The 23,945-nt window shown below is 40.8% G+C and overlaps 1 protein-coding gene across 1 annotated transcript in view; it reads left to right on the plus strand.

Annotated features, from left to right (window-relative positions):
- The window catches only part of inpp5a (inositol polyphosphate-5-phosphatase A), a 148,776-nt gene that overhangs the window by 23,008 nt on the left and 101,823 nt on the right, over positions 1-23,945 (plus strand). Inside the window, 1 exon segment of the mRNA XM_086180960.1 lies at positions 18,972-19,013. Coding sequence (XP_086037086.1) covers positions 18,972-19,013 — 42 coding nt within the window.

Below are 23,945 nucleotides of genomic sequence, written 5' to 3' on the forward strand. Positions count from 1 at the left end.
TAGCGAGTGACCTGAAGCCTGTGTCTGAATTTCTGAAGTGAGAATATCTTATGAAATGCATTAGAAAAGGTGACATTGAAGGGAGAATTCAGCTGGGACCAGGTTGAGGAGAAATATTTATGAGTTACTTATCAGCAGTCTACATCTATATATAGGCTCCAGTTGTGGCTGACTTTGATGTCTGTAATGTTTCTGAGGTGTAACTCATCAACTCTGATCTGTCTGGGGTAGGTCTGGGCTTATAGGCACTTTGTTGTGGAAACTCAAGTCCCCCTGTCCATTGTTTATTTTGGAAGTCCGGTTTTCTGGCGCATGGTGAAGGTCAGCATGAAGGGTAACTGTTAAATGAGAGCTATGATCTTGATTTGGGTTTATTTTTTCAAAGTGCTCTCTGTTGGAGGAGCAGAAGTGAGTTTGGTTTGTCCTGTTTTGGGCTTACCTGGTGAATTATGATGGATTTAACCCTTTTTTTGGTGTCGCATGAATCTCAATGTTCATCTTTCTACTCAATACAGAACTCACAACAGAAAGAATTGCTGCCATGCTTCTTTTGAGATGTTTTAATTAGGTCCTAGTGGAAAGGGAAACTGACCCCTCTGTGCCCTCCCCCACCCCACCCCCCTCCCTCTTTTTTTATTTCCATTCTCACTCTCTGACTCCCAAAGCAGGAAGAACCCAATTATAGAGATATCAGGCCCATGCTGAAAACGTGATAGCCTGTGAAATGTCTTCGGCGTCACACAGAGACAATGTTTGTCCTGCCCCAGTGCAAACAGGATGCTGTGTGTAGGAGAGTGGCGCTAGATAAGAACAGACAACGCCAAGAAGGAAAGACTAAGAAACGGCAACCAAGCGGTTAGAGGACAACATGGACAGAGAGAGTAAAAATAGCATACTGATGATTCAGATGATTTATTGAGGACCCAAATAGAAGCAGGGCAGCAGTACAATTACAGTAATCACTAGAAGAATCATGAAATTCTTACACAGGAAGTAGAAGGCTGTCTGCCACCACCTGAAGGAAACCCAACTTGAACTACTGACAGTGTGTTCTCTTTCCTCCTCCTCGTAACCATTTCCTGTTTCTTCCTTACTAGATAAGAGCTCACAATGACTTTGTTTGTTATGACATCAAAAGATGATCTGCATGATGATTGCTGGACAGAAAACAATGCATCATCTACGAACCATCACACACTGCACATATACTGTTGACAGGAGTTTACAGTTCAGGTCTTACTACCTTGTTCTCACACAGGAACAAGACAGTATTATATCTTTACCTCCAGCAAGCTGAAGATGAATCTCGAGTACTGTGGAATTAGCTATGGAACACAATTTTCAGCCATTAAGATACTAATTACGATGAACACACGGCTCATGTTAAAACAGATTAAAATGTGATTGATTTGAAAGATTTTAGCATGTAGCTTTCAAAACAAGGATCCAAAACACTAATTTTGTTATCAATCGTGGAAAATAATCTTTTTGTTATGTGAAACAAGGGTCTTGATGAGATTATCCTGCATAAACGCACTGACTAACCACACTGCACCTGTTAGAATTAACTGACACTTTGGGCTTCAACTGCAGTTATATTTTTGAAAAAAAAAATAGCTGTCTCTTATTTTCTGGAGTAACAAATAGTTTGACATGTGACACCAGAAAACAATAGAAAAATACCTGTTGCAGTTCCTCTCAGTACACGTTTATATGAGGTTGTTTTCGTCCTAAACATCCCGACAGCCAAAGATAATCAATGTAGTCACAGTTGAGAGGCTGTAGCCATTATATATTTATGATCATTTTTAATTGCTGCAGATTTGTTTTCTGTTTTATAGTTTACAGCCTATTTTTTGCAAGCTTACAGATTTATGGATATGTATTTGCAATCACAATCTCATTTATCAGACCCCTATAGTCTTGTTATACTTAAATATTGCACCTCCTTTGATTTGGATAACGCACTCGGTCATACTGCAAACCCTCTGTATTGGCTTACTTATAACCTGACCGAAGTATTTTGATTTTGTTGAGTTGATACAGGAAATGGTAACTGACACCCAGACATTCAGTTTTAGACCTAAACCTGATGCGCAAACATGCACCGACATAAAAGCTAAACTAAAATAAAAACCCTCTCCATCCTCATCAGACATTTCTGTGGTGATGTCTCGAGAGACATAAAAAGCATCCAAGTGACTTTTCAAAGCCAGAGAAAGTAGAGCAGGCTTTTAATGGTGAATCTGTGATAGCCTGATTCTGTCTCTAGCTTTCTTCCGCTGCTAAATTATGCACATGTTTCCAAGTATTTTGCAGATTGAAATCTCCTTTTTTTTTTTTAGATTGTGAACAGGGCCAGTTTGTTAGTTTCTCTAGACTGAGCATCACACTCCTGGAGGAGGCCAGTTTGGGTAAATGGAATCATTAAGGAGTAGCTGTGTACTAATACTGCGTTATGATTCTTATTGTGACGTAGAATAAATGTCAGATCTCTTGAGTATTGACAGAGACTTTCTTTACGACGTTAAGACCATGAAAACAATCAACATTCTCTTATGAATTATAAAATCAGGGATGATGTAACACACCTAAAACTTTTATTACATAGTATCCACTATTAAGTCCTGTTTAGCTGGATTAAATGTCATTGTTTTTGTTTTGTTTTTTTCCAATGAATGGACCATAGCCAGCACCTGATGATTAGAATATGGCTAATAAATTAGCATTCAGATATATTTTTAGAACAAGACAGTTTTATTGGCCATTATTTTATCATTAATTTATTGACCATCAGAATGTTAGAAAATCACCCCATATTTTAGAATTAGAATTAATTGTTTTTGACACTTGTGAAATAGGACAGGTGTTTCAAAAAGCAATTCCAACTCCAGACTGAGTATGAGATCTTGCCCTCTTTTCTTCTGTCAAACTACTTTCAAAGCTAAATTTCAACATCTCCATCGCTACACGTTTTCCTGGGTCTGCACAGGCAGAGCTAAAACTGCAACTCCGATGGTTGTTCGATGCAAACAAATTTAAGTTGTAAAATTAAAAACTGTCAGTATCTGAAATGAAATAAAAAGTTTCAGTTTAGTTACTATTTGAATTGATTCTGTTTTCATCCACATTATCTCACAAAACTATGGATATTGCTCTAAGAGTTTGGCATGTTTTAATGCATATTGCAGAAGTGCCTTTCCTCTCCGTCACAAGTTCTTGGTCAATCACATTTTTTTTCTCTAATTCCTCAACCGATGTGTTTGCCAACCACAAACTGACACCTATTTAAGTGGGGGTGGCTGACATGTAGCTGGGACGACACCTAATTGGTCAAATGTTTGCATGACGAGCATGAACTGTTTCTTGATTGTGCGTTTATTGCACATGTTCATTTCCCAATGATGAGGAAAATACAGCCCGAGATGGAAATGTGTGGAAATATTGGGGAAGTCTCAAAAAGTTACTGCAAAAAGGATTTATAATGGAGACACGTTTAATTTGGCAAAACCCCTAACAAGATATCAAGCATCAGGAATAGTATGTGGATGCACTTAGTGGGTGCTATAATATTGTGACTCACTTTGCAGCAAACCAACTGCTTCTGTTCCTGCTGTTGCATTACCTCAGCAGGAACAAAGTCAACTTGAGGATTAACCTGTATCGCAGTGTCTGGCAGTTTTTAAATCCCAGATGAAATGCACTCTTATTCAAAACAATAAGAAATCCTTGCAGTTTTCTTTGTGGCTGACTCACTGATCCAGTAATGTTTGAGTAGAAGAACGCAAGCTTTGAACATTCTGAGATTTTCCCCTTAATGCACAAAGCTTCCGTGGTCTTTGTCTCTGACTTCTCTACATGTAGTCTGAATAAAAAAAATCTCCTCTTGGTGACAATGACCAGGCCTGTTCAGCTTGTCATTAGATCTCTCATTTACTTGATGCCACATGGAACTTTTTTTTTTTTTTTCCTTTCTCCCATTCAAAAGTGTCTGGTGCTTGTAAAAGTTGAGTTTTATATCTCTTCCAGAGGATTTGCACTCATTCAGATGTGGGTGTTTCTTAGTGTCTGCCTTTCACAGCTAATGAGCTGCTTCACTGCTTGTGTGAAGGACACTCCACTGCACTTTGGTTTTGAGGAGAAGATCATTCACTTCAGTGGCTCAGCTGCGATGGGGTTTCTAACTGTTGACAACCACATTACTGCAAAGTCAACCTCAGAAGACACATTGGTCAATGCAGTAACTCAGTAAAGCCTTGAGGGACTTCCTTCATAATTTGGCCCTTATTTTGACCAATGATTAGATTTTTGTGGTCAAAGGTCAAAATTGCTGTGACCTCACAAAACACATTTTTGTTGCCCAGTGAATTCAGTATCTCACGAATGCCATGAGAATTTTTTTCTTCATATTTGGTACAAGCAAGTTTATTTTAGATTACAATAAATACTCCTCAACACTGAATTTGCTTTCCTCCCTTGACCTTCTGTTGTTTTTTGTCAGTTTTGTTTCAACTACCCTAACTCAAGCACAGATCATGTCTGCTTACTTGAAAATGTAAACATCATGGAAACATATGAGAACCTTGCTTGTTCTTTCTACAAACTTCAGGTTGTAACTTCAGGGTGAGTCCTCTCATTCTAAATGTGAAATACCCACGATCTCCAAGAGGCGACAAGCGTCTTAGGGCATTTTAGGTCGGTAGGTAATGTGCTGTACAAGGAGACAGAATAAAGGTTTGTGATTTGTATCACCGCCATTTTCACTAAAAGAAGGATCAAGGATAGAGGAGGCAGCTGCATGGATAGTAATAATAATAATGATGTTTAAATAATGATAATGATTATAATAGTGCATTTATATGCAACTCCTGCTTATTCTCATCTTGATTTGTCACTGGTAATTAGTGTGGGGGGCACATTCATATCTGGTCATTGGTGTACGACATTAGATAAATGACTTTGGAGACTTTGAGGCTCATTCAGTGTAATTCGGTTTGTTCTGTTGAATATCTTGACACCACTGATACTGCTGAAGTGTTTGGGAATCATTAGACCCTGTTAGCTTGACAGGAATTCAATTTTAACAGTGTAATTCTGGAGTGTATCAGTGCCAGCAGAGAGCTTCGCGACCCTTCGGATTGATAGCTGTGGTTGTTGTGAATCAGCTTTGAAAACTCCCCACTATTGAAATCAGTTATAACCGCAACCTGTGTTTTCCATTCAAATAATAGCTGCCACAACAGGTGATCATTTGAGAGTTTACAGGTAGATTTTGATTAGATAGATTTTGGCTGCAGTTTCACTATGCGGCTTCCTGAGTAAGAGATCCATGTGGAGACGTCTGGGTTTTCGTGGTATGCTGAACATGCCTGACTGACATTGAGACACACACACACACACACACACACACACACACACACACACACACACACACACACACACACACACACACACACAAATCACAAATCTAATTCTCAAGATCAGTCAATGACATATTTAGACTGCTGTGGAGATTTTGTAGTAAACCTGTTGAAAATTAAAACTGTCGCAGATGTGTTGTGTTATTCTTTTGGCACTGAGGGAGTTTGCCAGAACTCACCTGGGTCAGTCTGGTGAGGGAGCAGATGTACTGACTGGGCAGCCAATTCAAGCAGCCTCAGTCTCTCACATTTGTTACAAGTCTACACTCATCCTCTGGAAGTGTTTTGCATCATTAAACTCAACTGAATTTTCACAGCAGTATGTCCTTGATGACTTTTTCTGCAGGATTGAATGGCACCGTAAACAAACAAATCAAGATTGGCAGGAACATGACAGCTTTGTGCAGTTTAGATGCTGTTCCTGTCTGAGCCAGGCCCATCTCTGTGGAATTGGTTTTTGGTGTTCCAGTTTTGTTTTTGTTTTTTCTCTTAATTGAGTCACAGCAGGTTTATGTGTAGCAAACTATCAGCTACATGTTCAGAGCCGTATTGATGCAGCTGCAGCCTTGAACCTCAGTCAGTGGTTTGGCCCATTTCGATTCTAACCGAAGGTCACTGTCGCACCTGTAGGTCAGTGAACTTGGTGCAGTTTTGCTGTCACAATGTCGTTTTGTTAAACACATTCACATAACATACACAGTGGTCAGAATAAGAGAGGACGCCAGAATTCCAATGTCACACCTTTTAAATGACGTTGCTTTGCAGATTCAAACCATATGGGGGCACTCCAGCTGTGGAGCATTATGCCGTTGTTGCAGTATTTTTATGAAATGAATATTTTGTGGTGCACTTCCTGAATTTGTTCTGTTTGATGAACCGCAACAGAGACTAACAGGGACCCCTGTTTTGCTGCAGGAGTTCACCCCAAAATGGGGATCGTGATTAGTGTTGGAAAGAACCTTCACGTCAGCCCAAAGGAACTAGACTGGTTTGTGTGAAGGTACCTTAAGAGAAGCTATAGTACTTTAAAAGGAATCAGGTTGGTGTCTGTGAGGTCGTGTTTTAAAGTGTTTCATAGACCTACATATTAGCTACCACATAACCCCTGTGATTTTGAAAACTCATACAATTTGTATTCACGACTCAGGAACTCTACTCTGAGATAAACTGTCAGAATAGTGTTTTATATTTGTGTTACATTTGTCTTTTCACTTTTAATGTTGGATGAGATCAAACTTGAATCGAAGCCCACCAAATAAAACTCAAATTAAATTTATTGGGACGTCCTCATCATCACTCAGCTGCAAACTGAGATCATATTTGGCCTGATCCCGTCTTTCTCAGTGTTACACGCATACATGCTCACACCTTTTCCATTGGAAATTTCATTATATTCAAACTTCCTGGTTGGTTTGTCAGGAAAGAGGAATTAGAGCGCGGTACAGTACAGTAGCTCTGCATCATATTGTTGAGTAACACATGGCAGAGGTGTGAGTGGGAGAGTTCACACTCGTCAGATCGTATTGCTTTGTCAGTTGCTGGGCTCCCTTGAAGCTTTATCGCACAATCTGAACACCTTTCAGAACTGACTTCACAGTGAGAGGTAATTTCGAAATAGTTGTAAATGTTTGTCTTTGCTGTACAATAAAGCAATCAGGTTCTCAGTGAACAATGAAACAATGGGCTGCATGGCAGCAAGATTTAAAAAAAACAAAAACAAAAAACACAGCATATCCAGGCTGCTTTGAACCAGCCTCTAGATGTGAGGCCAGACCAGGCAAAAAAAAAAAAAAAATTACCAAGGCAATTGGATTTCAATTTTCATCATGAAACTTGTGTTGAACAACTGATAAACATCCTCCTGATGCACAATTGAATTTTTTTTGTGCTTCTATTACATAAATATGTTGTTTTTCAGTTTTGCAGCTGATTGTGACCGATTGACTTTTTTTTTTTTTTATCAGCCCGATATCAAATCTGACCTTTAGAGAGGAGAGTGCGTGTTTACTGCGTAGCACACAGGAAGCTGTATCTACCACCTCTAACTCAAACTTACACCACTTTCTGTTCCAAAAGTAAATCTTCTGTATTCATTTGGAAATTTTTGGTGTTTGTTTTGCTGTTTTACCAAATTGTGATACCTCTTAGATACGTAGTGAATTGTAATCTTTGATAAAGAGCAGTTCAAATTGTCTGGGCTCCAATATTCAGTAAGTGCACCAATCTGCATCGGTTCCAGTAACCTCTGCCTGTCCCTCTCATCCCACAGTGCTTCACAAATCAGTTTTCTTTTTTTAGAAAAAAAATTCTTTAACAATTTCCTCCTAAATCTTTATTAATTAATTTGATGCAAGGCAACATTTACTAGTTTTTTAAATCAATGATTGTGCTTCGATACAGAAACTACCATGAAACTGTGCTTGTGTCAGCGCTGCAACACTCTTGGCTAAAAACATTTTCACACTTTGTCAAAGATCTTATGAGAGGAGGAGCATGTGGAATACATCTCTGGCATTACGTGCTTCTTCAGAATTCCGTAAGTGGTTTGTCTCATTCTGTATGAAGTCTGTCAACATGACCTTGTGTATCTGTGTGGAGGAGGGGCTGGTCCCTACCTGCAGGGTACCCTGCAGGCAGCAGCAGCAGCAGCAGACACGCGTGAATGACACCAATGACATGGCATAGGTTTATGTATTCTTTCAACCCAGGCGCTGCAGGGAAACCCTTATCTTTATAAATAGCATCCAAATTTAAGCAAATTGTACACAGAACAGGTGTTTTTTTTTTTTTTTCAAATTCCCTGAGTGCTGGTTGTTGTTGTGTAAGCTAAAAGTATGCCCTGTAGTTTTGACACATACTGTTGATCGAAGCGAAGTAAAATCTGGTCAACTGGACGTAAGTTTATCTTGAAGACGTTTCACCTCTCATCCGAGAGGCTTCTTCAGTTCTAGTGAAGAGTGTGGAAACTCCAGCTTATAAACCTATGTGGGAGTGGTCAGTGCTATTGTGGTGGAAACGACCCTCCCGAGACTCACCTGGCCTCTCCAAACGACAGTCGTTGTGCGGTGTCAGGGAGTTTCAGGGGTGGTCGTTGGGGGGTTTCACCGACCACTCAGATGCTAATGGGCTGTGCTGGCATCAGCCGTTCCACATGGGTCTTTCAGCTGAACTCTTTGGGGAAGCTTTGAAAGGACTTGGTTGTAAATAGGTGAAAGGAAATGTCGCAGTCCACCTCCTCTGTTCAAAGATGGTTTCTCTATCCTGACGTGGATGGCTTCTTTAACTCCTCTTTCAAACCATCTGTCCTCTCTGTCGAGAATTTGGACATGGTCGTCCTGGAAGGAGTGGCTTTCCTCCTTGAGGTGGAGGAAAACCGCTGAGTCCTGTCCTCCAGAGTTGGCTCTTCTATGTTGGGCCATGCGCTTGTTGAGGGGCTGTTTGGTTTCCCCTATGTAGAGATCCGTGCAGGCCTCACTGCATCTGACAGCGTATACCAGATTGCTTTTCTGGCTGTGAGGGGTGGGATCTTTGGGGTGAACCAGTCTTTGTCTCAGAGTGTTGTCTGGTTTAAAAGACACAGGGATGCGGTGCTTATTATAGATTCTCCTTAATTTCTCAGAAACCCCTGCCACATAGGGGATCACTATGTTTTTTCTCCTGCCTTCTTCATCTTCCCTCCTCCTGGAGCTCTCCTCCTTTCTGGACCTGGAAGAGGATTTTACAAAGGTCCAGTCTGGGAAGCCACAAGTTTTAAGTGCTCTTTTCAGATGCTGCTGTTCTTTTTTCCGGCCTTGGACGCTGGTGGGGATGGTCTCCGCTCGGTGTTGCAGCGTCCTGATGACACCTAACTTGTGCTCCAGAGGATGGTGAGAGTCAAAAAGCAAGTATTGGTCAGTGTGGGTGGGTTTCCTGTACACATCCACCCTCAGGCTCCTGTCCTCTTGAATGTAGACATCACAGTCCAAAAAGGGCAGATGGTTGTCTTTCACATCCTCTCTGGTGAACTTGATGTTGACGTCTACCGAGTTGATGTGTGCTGTAAACGGTTGTACCTCCTGAATCTTGATCTTCACCCAGGTGTCATCAACGTATCGGAACCAGTGGGTGGGGGAGGGTCCACTGAAGGAAGTCAGGGCCCTCTGTTCCACCTCTTCCATGTATAGGTTGGCCACGATAGGAGATACGGGAGAACCCATGGCACAGCCGTGTTTTTGCCTGAAAAACTTCCCTCTGTACTGGAAGTAGGTTGTGTTCAGGCAAAGGTCCAGAAGTTGGCAGATTTGGTCCGGATTGAGGTTGGTCCTGTTGCTGAGGGTGTTGTCCAGCTGTAGGCGTTTCTTCACTGTTTCTACAGCCTCCACGGTAGGGACGCAGGTGAACAAGGAGGTCACATCGTAGGACACCATGGTCTCATCTGGGTCCAGCTTGAGTTCTCTAACCTTGTTCACGAAGTCCATGGAATTCTGGACGCTCCCACGACACAGCTGGACACGTGGACGTGGGTACACATACTGTATGACCTACAGGATCAAGATTTTGGGGAGTTCATTAAGCAGCAGATGTTTTCAGACTGTCCACAAAAGCATTCAAAAATATTAGTGCACACAAAAGTGACTGAAATGGTGAGAAATGACAGTACTGTTTGAATCCTAAATCCTTTTCACGCCACATACCTTGTTAATCGCTGTGTGACATGAGCGTGCTTGTCTGCTCCTGACAGCTGAACAAATTGCAGGATGTGGCCCCCATATTCTGATGTGGAGGAAGTGTAGGCAGGAAGAGGGGTTTCAGGTACTTTCAGATGAGCAGTGCAGACGCCTTAATCCTCCTCCATACTGTCACACCTGATCCCCCACATGGGTAAAGACTTGTCTCAGGAGCCAGCTTAGCTCTAATTCAGTGATTCCTTGCTGCAGCTTTGCTCTAATTAATTCCATAATGAGGCTCTTTGATGTGGAGTTACATAAAATACTGAAGGGACACACCTCCACATCCTGTAGTCACTGCCGAGCAACTGTCAAAGGGAGTTTTTAGTGAAAGTGACACCAGCAGCAACCTGTTGGAGGATGCCAGGCCAGCCTATCAGCCCATTCTCCTGCTGATTCTCCAGCTGCTCTCCTTCCTTCCATCCCCTCCCTCAGTCAATGGCCTCCATCTAGGCAGTGTATTTTTAGTTAGCTCCCCTGAAAGCTAATAACCTCCTTTCTAGCAGTCTGTCTCACACACACACACACACACACACACACACACACACACACACACACACACACACACACACACACACACACAGCCCACGAACAAGGTTGCACCACCATTGTCTCTTTTCACCTCTAACGTCTCTATTTTGCCATCTAGCAGCTGTCAGCCTTTCATTGGTATCACTTATACTGTTGACTTTATCAAGATGTAGTGGCAATAAATGAGGTAAGATGAAGCATCGTCACAGGGATTTGGAGGGAATTGAAGAATTTGTTGCGAGAAGCATTACAAACCTTCCTAGTTGGTTCATTTTCTTGTTTTGAATGGCAAATGAAGTGGTTATTATTCTTAAAAGGAATCTGATGTTCTTCCTATCATGACTCGTTAGTTTATTTGTCTACTCAAATTGGTTGCGACTGACTGAGTGAGTTTATAAAGGTGTTTTTCAAATATGGTGTCCTTGTAAACCAGTCTGACAAAGTCACATGGCTATTTACACATTTTGCACATCACTTCATCCCCTAAACTTGGCAAATAGATCAGGGTTCAGATCAATTTTTGTCATAGCATCTGGTTTAGCTGTTGGTCTGTCAATTTGTTCAACAGGGCAGGATATAAAACTACCAAGGAGCAATGGCATGACGATGATTATTTTATTATTGACAGGCTGAAAAAATATTAAGCTGATAAGATAAGCAGGGCAAATAGTCTAATAAGTAAAGGCAATATGTCTCAGAACAGTTAACTAAAGGTGTTACCTTTATTACAGTGGTGGTGTTTCTGACCACCGACTGAGTGAAATTACTGTTTGGAGTTAGATTGGTTTAATTTGTGGCTGAGCAGGCAAAAGGTCCTGGTTACCGCCGAATGGTGTTCTCTAATGTGGGCTGTATTTACTGCCAGCCCAGCACAATTTATCAAAATGTAAAGGGTGTGGATGAGTAGAGTTAGACTTTACAAACTCAGCAGTACATGGCTTGAGGTGTTGTTTTCTTTTTCTTTTTTTTGTTTCAGAAAGATCCTTGGAATTGTATGATGTTTGGGAGCACAAAGCACAGATGTTGCCATGTCATTCATCACTATGTGGAAATATATATGAACCGAAGCCCACCAGGCTGATTAAATGTGTTTCAAATTACTGTCGGCAGGCAATATTCATCTTATCACCCTACTAAATGGTAAAAGATGTTAGCACTTGCATCCTAATCAAAGCTCTTAAATTGTGATATTGATCAATTTCGTGCATCCTCTCAGCACTTATTAATCAATCAAATTTCTTCCGATCTATTTTGATGCGTGAAAAATTGTTTTTAAGCCAGCTTGAGGGGTTCTGTATGTCCTGAAAGAGTAAATGCTGAGAATTAGAGATTGAATTTGAATAAACTCTGATTGTCTTTCCTTCACAGCGGTTTCTGCTGCTGTCGTCTTCATGGAAACTGCATGCAGCGCGTCCAGTACTAGCTGGTACATAAGAACTACCACTTGTCCAACAGATGGTCGTTCCTCAAGAACTCCCTACCTGTTTTAGTTGAAAGTTGCCAAATTAATGGGCTGACCTGTTTTTTTTCTTCAGTTAGCGAACTTTCTCTTCTTCTGTGCTGCTTGTTACAGCTGTGTTGCTTATATCGCCATCTTTTAATCGAAAGATGCACAACTTGGCCTCCAAACAACTTTGATGCATGTCCTGTTTTGCAACATTTCTAAATTTACTTGAAATTTGCTTTGAAATTTAGTGCGAACACTGCGACACATTTACATTCAATACGTCCATCGCGGAAATGTAAACACATCCAGAGGGTTCCTATTTTCTGAGGCCTAAGCTTTTCTGTGAATCAATCAGCTGTCTCTCCGTGCAGCGAATTAGACGTAGCTAATGAGCATCAAATTACAGCCTCAAAGCACTTCACCTTGGTTTTTAAGTTGTTCCTCCCAATTCAGCAATTGTTTCTCTATAGACCTGTGTGTGTCCTATTGGAGGCAGGCGTAACCAAGCAACCGTTGCTTTTTTTAAGACTCCTCATCTACACTCTCTTCTTTTCAATTATGGAGATTGCATTCTACAATGCAAAGTTCTTTCCTCCACTCTCTAATCCCATGCTAACCTGCTGCTCTGGTCTGAGAATGTGAGAGCTGGCCAGGCTTGTTGGGAAAGGGAGAATAGCGCGATTGTTGAAGAACATACTGTCCAGGTCGGCAAAACCGAATGAAAATAATAATATTGAAGTTGAAATGGAGGCAGAGAGGAAACAGCATGATGATTACTTGGAGAATGAGAAGTGGGTGGAAAAGGAGGAAACGCATGTGGTGGCCATGTGTTCCCAGCAGATCGCCACAGGGGTCTTTAACGGGACGGTCCTTTGACGTAATTTCTACCCCAGTTCCAGTTTAACATTCCGATTCTAATTCCAAAAAGGATTGGGGAATGCTTCATCTAATCAGATTAAAAATAAATAAATACACAAAACTGCTTCACGTGACAAAGAACAGAGTGCAAATTCAGGCTATGACATCAAAGATTTTGTGTCAGCCTGAGTATCACAACTAGGAAAGCTTTTCTTTTCTGATTCTCCTCACAAAAAATATACCACAACCCTTCCTGTGTGTGTGTGGGTGTGGTAATGCGAATAATTTTTACACACATTGGGATTTATAATTGACTGTGGGTGGATATAGAATAGCGGTCTTCACGGGTACAAAAGTTCTTTCCCACACACACATAGAAGCTAGAGATGGACCGATATGTTTTCTTTTTTCAGGGGCGATACTGATTATTAGTAGTCAAGGAGGCCGACAAGCGATATTTGGAGCCGATATTCATTTGCAGTAAAAGTGAAAATATTGGCGTAGTATAAATGCCTTTAAGCATATGTTTATTAAACAGCTTTTTGCAACATGTTAAGCACTTTTTATTTTTTCTAAATCTTAGCCAATAGACATCTTTGTTTCAAAATTCTAACAAAAAGTGCAGGGAGCTCCCAGGCTCAGTAGAATGTCTTATAAAGTGAAAAGAAAACTTAAACAAATAAAATGCTCCCTAAAGTTTTCTACAGTATATAAAAGTTTTCCAAAATTTCAATATAACTGAAATGTTCCTTGATCTTTCACTTGTCTTCATTTTAAGTTAAAAACTAATCCGCCTTCACCTCAACGTGCTTGCCTGCAACAAAACTGGACTGAACTGAGTTCACTAGGTTTTTACTCTCTCTCTCTCTCTCTCTCTCTCTCTCTCTCTCTCTCTCTCTCACTCACACACGCACATACTTCTACTATCACTGACTATTTCCATATCGATATTATCAGCAACCTTGTTTCAAGTGATTAACAGACACGTCGGGAGGGACTGCGAGCGAGCAGAGCTGCCGTTTATGTTTACATAACCTCATTGGTCTCAAAGTAACCTTTCTAGTAGTTGTGAGTTGTAGAGGACTGGGATGTTTATTACAATTTCGGGGGAGTCTGCTGTCTTACCTTACCTTTGAAACATATAGCTGCTTTCCTGGCTCTCGGCTAAACTTTTCCTCCTCTCCTCTGTGTGAGCACTGCGCATGCACAGCATTCACTGCTTATTGACTGTTAACCCCGCCGTGGCTCTGCTTGTAACCAATCAGATGGTGCTGTGAGTGGGACAACGCTGGAGACAGAGTCGTGACCACAGACAGAGAGGTGCGGCTGCATCAGAGCCAAAATAACATAGATTTAAATGGATCTGTTATTGGCTGTCAGATTTTTTTAAAAAAGAAGAAAAGAAAAGAGGCAGATGCCGATATGCGTCAAAATGAAGGATATTGGCCCCAATAATTGGCCCAACCGATAATCAGTCTAATTGTAATAGAAACCCAGGAATGCACTACACTGTCCCAGAGTGGACCCACCCAGTGTTTTAAAACTAAGATATGGATCCGAGCAGAACTGCTAAATGACTCATCCAGGACCTGGCTATTATATGATATGCCGAACTAGACCTTCACCATTGTCACAGCTAATTGTTGCAAATTTAATGTTAATTTGCAAGTCAAAGCAAAACTTGCTGTCTTACCTAATGTCATGTTAGCCTTTCTCTCTCTGGCCATGATGCATAGAAAAATTCATCCTCCTCCATCCTGGATTTTTGTTTACGTGTTTCCACTCTTGCTGGACTTGACCTGGATCTGACTGAGCTGTTTGATTGTGGACGGGTCCTGGATCAGGGTTGACATATTTTTGTACGCCAACCTGGAAGTTAGCCTCACCGTGGATATCCTCCGACCAAAAGTCAATGGACACAAACTCTTTATAATTTACTGTGCTGTACACAGGTCCCTAATGATATGTTTTATGCTGTGAAACAACGAAACATTCAAATATCTGAAGCTAGTGTGATCCACAGATCTTTTTCAGGTATTTGATGAAAAACTCATTGCCTTTTTTTGTTTTTTGTTTGTTTTCAAATAGGGACAGTGTAGAGATATGGAGTTACAGAAAAAACAACAACCTTGGGGTGTTCCTGCATCACCTCGACAGAAACTTAAACATGTGTCCTGCCAATGCATGTCAATTACTCTCAGTCTAATTTTTTATGTTTTAGAAAAAAAGCTTTTATCACCAGGCTAGTCATCTTGTAATGTCAGCGCACAAAACTGAAACCTTTAACACTGATTGATGACGTTTTTGCCCTCTGTGGTATTTGTTCAATTTGGAGGCCGGGCAAGCAAATATCCTGTCAAAAGATAAACTGTGCTTAACCTCAAGGAAAGTGTGACTCAGGAGATGAGCTGATGAGTTGAAACGAGGTGACTGTGCAGTGCTGTACGGTGAGTTTCTCAAAGCAAGCGGTGTAAAGGAGGTTTTTTTAAATTTTTTTTTTAACTGATGCAAATTTGTCTTCGTTTATGCTCTTCCATGAGAGTGTAAGAACTCTTACATATATGACAACTGGGATTTTAAATAGATTTCCTCAAAAAATCCAATCGGGTTTCTCAATTCCCCACGCTGTCTGAAAAGTAGGCCATAAACTGAGGAACACAGGCATGGGCGAAGAAGAGCGAGGAGGAGGTAGAGAGAACTAGTTGAGTGCCAGAGGAGGAAGAGGAGGTGTATGTCATGAGAGCCTGGGGAGGGAGGGGGGGCGGGTGTTATTTTTACCATTCTGTCAGTGTAGCCCCGCTTTCTAATTAACTTCAAATTAACTTCTGATAGGCTGAGGGCTACAGATATAGCTCACCTCCACTATTAGACCACTCTGTCCCCCGGGCCTGGATCATCAAGCGCATGATGCTGTTGTACTGAGCCACCTTGGCAAAGCCCACATCTGTTCCCCAGAATGACAGCACACCAGAGCTGGGTCAGGCTCAGGCGGAGCACTCTAGAAAGATCTGGACACATATCAACCACCCTGCTTGCAGCTTTTTTCTTTCCACTCAGCTCAATGTTGGGTTGATCTAGGACATGTATTCCCCAGATGTTTGTTTATAAAACTGTCAACTGTGTGTCTTCATTACCTCATTACTGAGCCCCCCCCCCCCCCCATGCTGTGTGTTGAGTCCTTGCAGGGTCCTGTAATACACTAGCAGAAGATATTCTGTCTGTGTGATACGAGTGAGATACATTTCCTTAAAAAACTGAGCGGTAAAATAAAAGTGTCATCAATTTGCACCAAACAGCTGTGATTTACAACTGTCAGATGGACATGTCAACCTGTCAGCCATTAGCAACATAAACAGGGATGGTCAGCTGCCACTTCTTTGCTGTGAACCTTTCTGTTCTTGTCTCTTTTCTCACTCTCTTTTTCCTCTTCCTCTGTCCATGTGACTAATGACAAGGTCCAGTGCTCATGTCCATATATAGACCTCTGCTCTGTCTGATCTGGCTGAGGCTGGGACACACACACACACACACACACACGCACACGCATACATGCACACACACGTCTTAAGAAAGTTAGGTGCCCCTGGAAATGTCAACATACGAGGGATTTAGCGCTTGACCACACTTATTCGTATGTCAGTATAGTAGAATTATAACTGCGGAGAGAACAGGTGTACTATTCTTAACCTCATACAGGTTCCTCATATCTGGAATATTCTGCACTTTTTAAACAATGAAACAAACTGACTTGTTTTTTTTATGTTCCACTTTAATGCTAACATTACACATTTTGAGAAAATATTTTTTTCTCAAAAATTTGTCAGAAGGCAATAGCTAAATGTAGCTTAGCATAAAGACTGGAAGCGAGGAGAAAGAGGTTCAAACAAGTATGTTTTATTGTGCGTTCGTGTTCATTTTTTACATAAACGGAAGCATTACAATGCAGTCTTTGGTGTTACATGCTTTCAGTTGCCTAGCAACCTGCACATTAGCTGGAGTTGAGGTAAACAGCAGTGTTGGGTGGACATGTCAAGATATCAGCATCATCATCATCATCATTGCAACCATATTGTTTTTTTGTAACTGAAAAAATATTAATATGGCGATACATTGTGATTCTTTTTCCAAGTTACAATATAGATTACCTTTGCTCTGCTAGGTGTTGCATTACAGCTGCTACACTTCACGGCATTTCCTGTAGTAATGTGGGAAGTAGTCAAGGAAATGGACAGTCAAAAGCTAATATGGCTGAGAAACTTGAATCACCTGGAAACTTTAAAATGAATTTTTCTGTGAATTATGTAGAATATCACAATAAATTGGGATATTGTGATAATATTGAATCCTGACCCAAGTTTCATGATAAGAATCATATCACGAGGTCCTTGCCGACACCTACCCCACTGAGATATTTCGGAGGTGTGGATTGAGCCACGTTTGCCATCTTTGTCTGCCACGCTAGGATAAATACTTGCTGGCACCAGCTCACACAGACTCTAGTGTTTCTAGGCCTAAATAAAATTAATCATTTCATTCCATACCCCTAATTTTGTCAAAAGATCAAAGGCTGAGTTTAGCTTCAACTCAACCACTTTAATCAGAATTTAAACTCATGAATCGAGCAGCTGGTAGTTTTCAGCCTCGTCAGCCCCAGACTAGCTATCAGTCAGATCCAGTGCTGGGTACAAGCATTAGCAACATGGTGATTAACATCATGCACAGTGACACAGACAGTAGAATCAAAGCTACATACACGCGTATGTTGAGGTTGGTCACCGTGGCTCAGGAGGTATAGAGCAGCTGTCTAGAAATCAAAGGGTTGCTGGTTCAATCCCCGTCTCCTCTGAAGACATGACTGACGATTAGGTTGTGTGTAAATGGAAGTCCTTTGAGTGTCATTAAGGTAGAAAAATACTTTGTTAATCCATTAAATGACTTAGGTGTGGAAACTCTTCAGTGCCAGTGAAAAATACACAAACTTCAGATTGCAATTTGTTAAAAACAACCAAGTTTGTAAAGAACAGACAAAAAAACTTAACCAGACATCAAAGTAAGTGATATGTGGGACGTAATACTTTATTTTATCCTGTCACCTGCTTTAAAACTGTGTTTATGCTTTCAGATGAATTCCTTGGGCTAACAGACAATCTGAGTCAGTCAAAAATCCAGATTGTCAGACAAATTGGAAAATGGCGGGAACAATAGTTCCATCAGCAGCCATGTTGGAAAGCTGACCTACATTTTTTGGTCAAATTATCAATATTCTGACAATTTTTTGTTATAGTTGATGTATCTGTTTCCCAGGCAGGCAGCTTGAAACCAAATTCTGCAGAAAGCTAAGAGTTGTATGGCCCAAACACTTTTATAATATATCAGGACTTTTACACAGTTACCATCAAAGCCTGCGGATCCCTTGTGTAGTCTTATTATAGGCAAGTCTGAAGACAAACTCCCCAACACACACACACACACACACACACACACAAACACCAGTGGTTCATCAGACCTAGTTATCGACATAGGGAGATCTCTCCTTAAATGGTAGACTGCCCTGGGCCCTGTCTCTTTTTCCGCCACACAAACGAAATGAAGTCCAGGTCTGAGAATAGCCTTTTACAGTGGAGAGGGAAAGAGAGGGTGGGAGGGAGGCAGATACAGGCAGAGCAAAATAAGGAAAGAGAGATGGGGAATGGCTTGTTGTTGCCTTGGAGAACATGGTTTAACCCTGAAATAAACTTGACATAACGAGAGGGAGGTACAAGTAAGTGGATGCAAGCCTTAGATATGTGTGCATATATCACTCCTCACAAGCTAGCGTGGAAATATAATATTCCCGGAGTTTGTTTAGATCTCTCATTAGATAGCTTGAACCTAGATATAGAAACCATCAAGAGACCCAGGGCAACCCACTAGGGGGGTTGGAGACAAGTCAACCTCTGAACCAGAAAAGTGATATCACACCAGAATGTTTTGATAACGTGACTAATGGCTTGTTTCCTCTCCTTGCAGCCTGAAAATCTACAGAAGACATGGCTGAGGGAGTTTTACCAGGTAAGATATGCTGAATCAAATACGTTGGCAGTTAAGCCACTTCAGCCTCTGAACATTCTGTCAGTCTTATAATTTGAAAGCGACATTTCACCCTAATAGTGTAATTTGCCTTTCAGCGATTCACTGTTGGGGGCCTGAACTCTGAACACTCACATAAAACCAGGAGACCATATCTTTAGCTTGAAGTTAATGGAGGCTTAGAAATTGACATAATTAAAATGGTCCAAAATGTGTGTTTACAAACTCAAATGCATCGAATTATGGATTTTACAGGATGATAAAAACGTGGATAGCAGTTTCTAAATTCTGGAGTCTCAAAGAAATCATGCAGAATGAGGTAAAACCAAGACATATTGCACTATTCGGGTGAAATACAGTGCCTGATGAAAAGAAAAAATAAACTTGTGCCCTCCCTGTCAATCACTTCTGTACCCCTTACACAACTTTTATGAAAATCAGCTTGGTCGTTTTTGAATAATCCTGCAAAAAAAAAAAACAGCTTTTCAAATGACAACAAAATATATTTTTATACGTATTAATGTATATTTTGTTCATTGCTTAAGTGAATTTCAATAATTTCCTGAAACACCACTCTTGAGAGAACACAGTGGCTATTAATAATTTCACTGCATGGATCCGGTTTGCTGAAGTGGTAGTAGTGTACTGGCTGTATTAGTGAATCAACAGGCTCGGCGTGCATGTCTCTAGCTTCAGGTGCTGTCATGGGACTGTGACCACAGCCCTGGGGCTAATCCACAAGATTCTCCTTTTCTGTTGAAGAGGTCAAGTGAAGACATGTGCCTCCTATAGCTATAAAAATCTACTGAAGTTGAAGCCTAAAATGCAAGTGATTAATAATGAAAAGCTCCAAGAATATTTAAATAAAATCTTCATAATCAACCGATCCATTTAAAAATCTTGCAGACGTATGTTAGGTGAAGCCCCTGATCATATTCACCTTGTTTTCACCTCACCAAGTACTTTGTGATGCAGAGAGCAAATGTTGGCTGCTCAACTCCATATCTTACCTTTTCATCTACAGAGGAACCCCTGATGAACCGCAACTCTTTCCACTGGGGTAAGGGAAGTGAGGTTGCTGTGTCAGAAAGTGCTGCTGAAAGTGAAAGACAGAGAGCGAGTGAGGAGAAATATCAAAGACAGTGTTGAAATATAACTAGACTGATGGAAATGAAAAGGTGAATTCAGTGCATGAATATATCTCGCAAGATGTTTCCATCTCTAGAGTCATGCAGATTGGAGTCCTTCAAGCTGGCTGAGATGGAAGTTTTAATTATTTTTCCATCATGATTGCACCTCCTTTATTAGTGTTCTCCAGAGGGTGTGAATTTCAGGTACCACTGATAGTATTCTGAATAGTGTTGGCAGGACATTTCGGCCATTCTGAAAGAGTTAATTGAAAGGGATATTTTCATGCACAAGTAGCCTGTAACAAATGTTGCACCTTGCTGGGATTTCAAAGTTGCCGTAGGCCATATTTTGATTTTGATTAGATTTTGTTGAACCGTGCAGCCCTGGGGCAAAGCTATATTGTGTAAGCCAGTGAGTATATTGATACAATGATTCCTCACACATGGTGAATGCTGTTCAAGGGGTAGGATGTCTTGAATAGTCTCTTTAAAACAATGTAAAAAAAAGTGATCAGCTTAGGCAGGATTTGCAGGTATAACTGTATAAATGCCGACAGCAGCTTCACTCGTAACACCAGCTCTCAGATCTCAGTCCGTGGTATCTGATCGCCATGAAGGGACTTTTTCCCACAATTATGTCTGAAAATTTTTCTTTAGAAATATAAGAACTGAACTAATGCAGGATGAGACGGTGTGAGGGAGAAGGACATAGAAACTGAAGAAGAAAGAAAACGAGAGAGAGATGGTAACATGTTGGTGGCAGCTATTAGAGGCACAAATGTCTTTAGCTCCGCTGTTAAGAACTCCCAACACAAACATGTTGAGGTACCAAAAAGCAAATACAAATTCTTCATAATGGTGCTTCAGATTTTTCAGGTATCTGTTGTTTACTTGACAAGTTTTTTTTAAACAAGTTTTTACATTTACTCCCTACATTTTAACATAAATATCTGTACTTTCTACTCCTTACCCTCAAAAAATAGGCTTGCTGCTTTAATTTGGATACGCGGCGGACATAAAAGAGAGAATTTAGTTTGAGAGGCTGATAATTTGATCAGTTTCCATTCATCTTCAGGAGCAGCAGACTCACAGCAATCATCTTCCCTGGCCTTATGTACAAGAAATATTTGTATTCATCAATATGTTTTACTTTATACTTAAGAGTAACTTTAAAAGCCCATACTACTTTATTTTTGCTTGAGTAAATAAGTTGAACCAGTTTATCTACATTTACTTTTTTTTGTACAAGTATCTGTACTTCTACCTGAATAATGAATGCACGTACTTTTGCCACATCAACTGCTCAGATCGAAGAGGCTATGGAAGGTTAATGAAGCTGGTAATTTTCTCATGTTTGACACCCAGTTTTCCAGTCGCAGCTTTATTGTGCAGAAGTGTCGTGAAATGTGGGTCATGGCAGCAGAATCCTGAGCTGTGAGCTCGTTATTGAACCAATAAATGACTTTACAGTGTTGTTAAGAAGTCTACTCGAGGGAAAGTGCTTTGTGGATGGGAAGGTGTGGTAAGACCTCAAATAAATCAGGAAAATTACTTACTACCGACCAACATTACAGGAATTTATTTCTTTGTGTTCAAACTCCGGGTTTTAGCAAAGCGTTACGTCCAGTTTTTGAACTTGAAAACTTCTGCGCATTTCTCAAGAAACAGCAGTACAAATATCTGACTGGCCGACCACCAATTAATACAAATAGCCCAGCTGCAGCCAAGTGTGCTGAGCGTACAAACTATTTCTTCAGTTTCGATAAGATCTTAGTTCTATCACAAAATACCAGTGAATCAACAACACACTACTGTATTTGTTCACGTACCACTTGGATGCACAACCAATCGCAGTGGTTTTTAAGTCAGGATACCATTTTTTTGTGTTCTTATTTATCAACTAATAGTGTTGTAGTTCCTTAAGTTGATGGCGAATACTTGTTAAATCAGGCATTCTGAATATGAATGATGAAAGCTTGTCAAACTTGAAATTTGATTATCCTTTTACCCCTTTTTAAACATGCAGAAAAAAAGCTAGAATAGCAATTTCAGTCAGTGCCTGTCTGTGAGCCATGATGCTGTTCGTTTGGTTCAGAAGGGCTTTAATGCTAGAAGAGTCCTAAAGACTACCCTCCTTTTATCTTTTTCACAAATTGGTAAGTAGTAAGTTTATGGATTATCACTCATATAAACTCAAGTTTCATTTGAACGCAGTAACAATTGCTAGCTTTGTAACATAGCTCTGATGACATTATACTGCTGATGGATTATCGCTGCAGATGATAATTCACTGTTTTGTCAGGGTGACTGTTGGCGCTTTCATAAAATATTTGTTACTATTCTGAGAAATTATCACCAATAATGTGGCTGCAATGCCCGAATGAGTCAAGGCAAATATTACAACAGCTGGAACAGTCGGTAAGCTCAGAAAATTAATGCAGCCGGTAATAATATCCAAAACTATGGATATCTACTCCTGTACCATGATATCGATATATAATCTATATATTGCTCAGCATGAATGACAATACAGAAAAATGCAATTAAACAGTTATGGAATACAGAACTCAGGAGTATCCCCCAAGCCTGAGATGGGCTGCCTGATGTCACAGCAAGTACAGCACCGTGAGACATTTCGCAGAATTAACTTTTGATAAATGTTCTAGTGCTGCAACAGCTGTTCCGGGTGTCTGGAGTATGTGTGTATGTTTGCATGTGACGAGCCGGCTTCACATCCCAAAGTCAGTGAGCAAGCATCGCTTTGTTTGGCTTTGTAGATTTCCTCACTGGAATGCATTTTGATCAGAGGTCAGAAATACCAAGTCATCGTCGTCCACTTTTGACTTGGAATGGAATGCAGGCTAACACCTGAGTGATTGGCAAGTCCCACTCACTGCCTCCAAACCAGTCAGCACTGCTGGATATAGAACCTCTCTCAGCAGCCATTTTGACCTGTCACTGAGGGGTGCAACTAACAATTATCACACTATCATGGTAACTTACTTGAATAGCTGTTACTCAGTAAATGGAACTGGACGATTAATAATACAATTATTCTAACCTGTTTTCATTTCATCATAACTGACCAGTATTGACCAGTTAATTGACAGTTAATATAATCATAATAATAGCAAATAATAATAATGTGCCTCATATCAGACACTTGTAGATCAAGATAAACAAACCGTCATTGTGGCTGACCTGCCAAAACACGTAGATTGCCAGGTGATTCCAGCCTCTGTTTGTGCGTGTGTGCGTGTGTGCATGTATTTTGAGCAGTCACTGATTACAGCCTTTAAGGAATTCTGCTTGTATTGTGCAGCAGGCTTACGTAGCTTAGACGAAGCGATCATGTCTCTTGGGTGGTGGTGGGGGAGAGGTAAGGAGCAGCATGAGCGAGGGAGGTGTGCCCCTGTCTGAATCAGGCCCGTAACCTCATGCCAGCTCTGTGCTGCTGCTGCCAACACCGCTGCTGGCTGACGTAATGGAAAAAAGCATCAGACTCTGAACTTGTGTGGCTGGGAACAACCAGCAGAGATGACCAGGGCGAACTACAATCAGCCACGCTGCACAATCTCATCATGACCCCTCTGTACACACACAAATACACACACATATAGACTCTCTCTCACTGTGTTCCCTGGTCAGCCGCCTTTTCACTCATCAACTCCAACATCTCTGTTGTGTTTTTCATTGTAAAATGTCAGCAGGTATGAAAGTCTGTTGTTTATGTGCTTTTACTCAACTTGGCAAGAATCCAAAGGGCTGTTTCACACAGGAAGAA

The sequence above is a fragment of the Aulostomus chinensis genome, chromosome 16, assembly GCF_037954235.1.
Source record: "Aulostomus chinensis isolate RoL2024-O1b breed Wild chromosome 16, RoL_Achi_v1.0, whole genome shotgun sequence".
Taxonomy (NCBI): Eukaryota; Metazoa; Chordata; class Actinopteri; order Syngnathiformes; family Aulostomidae; genus Aulostomus; species Aulostomus chinensis.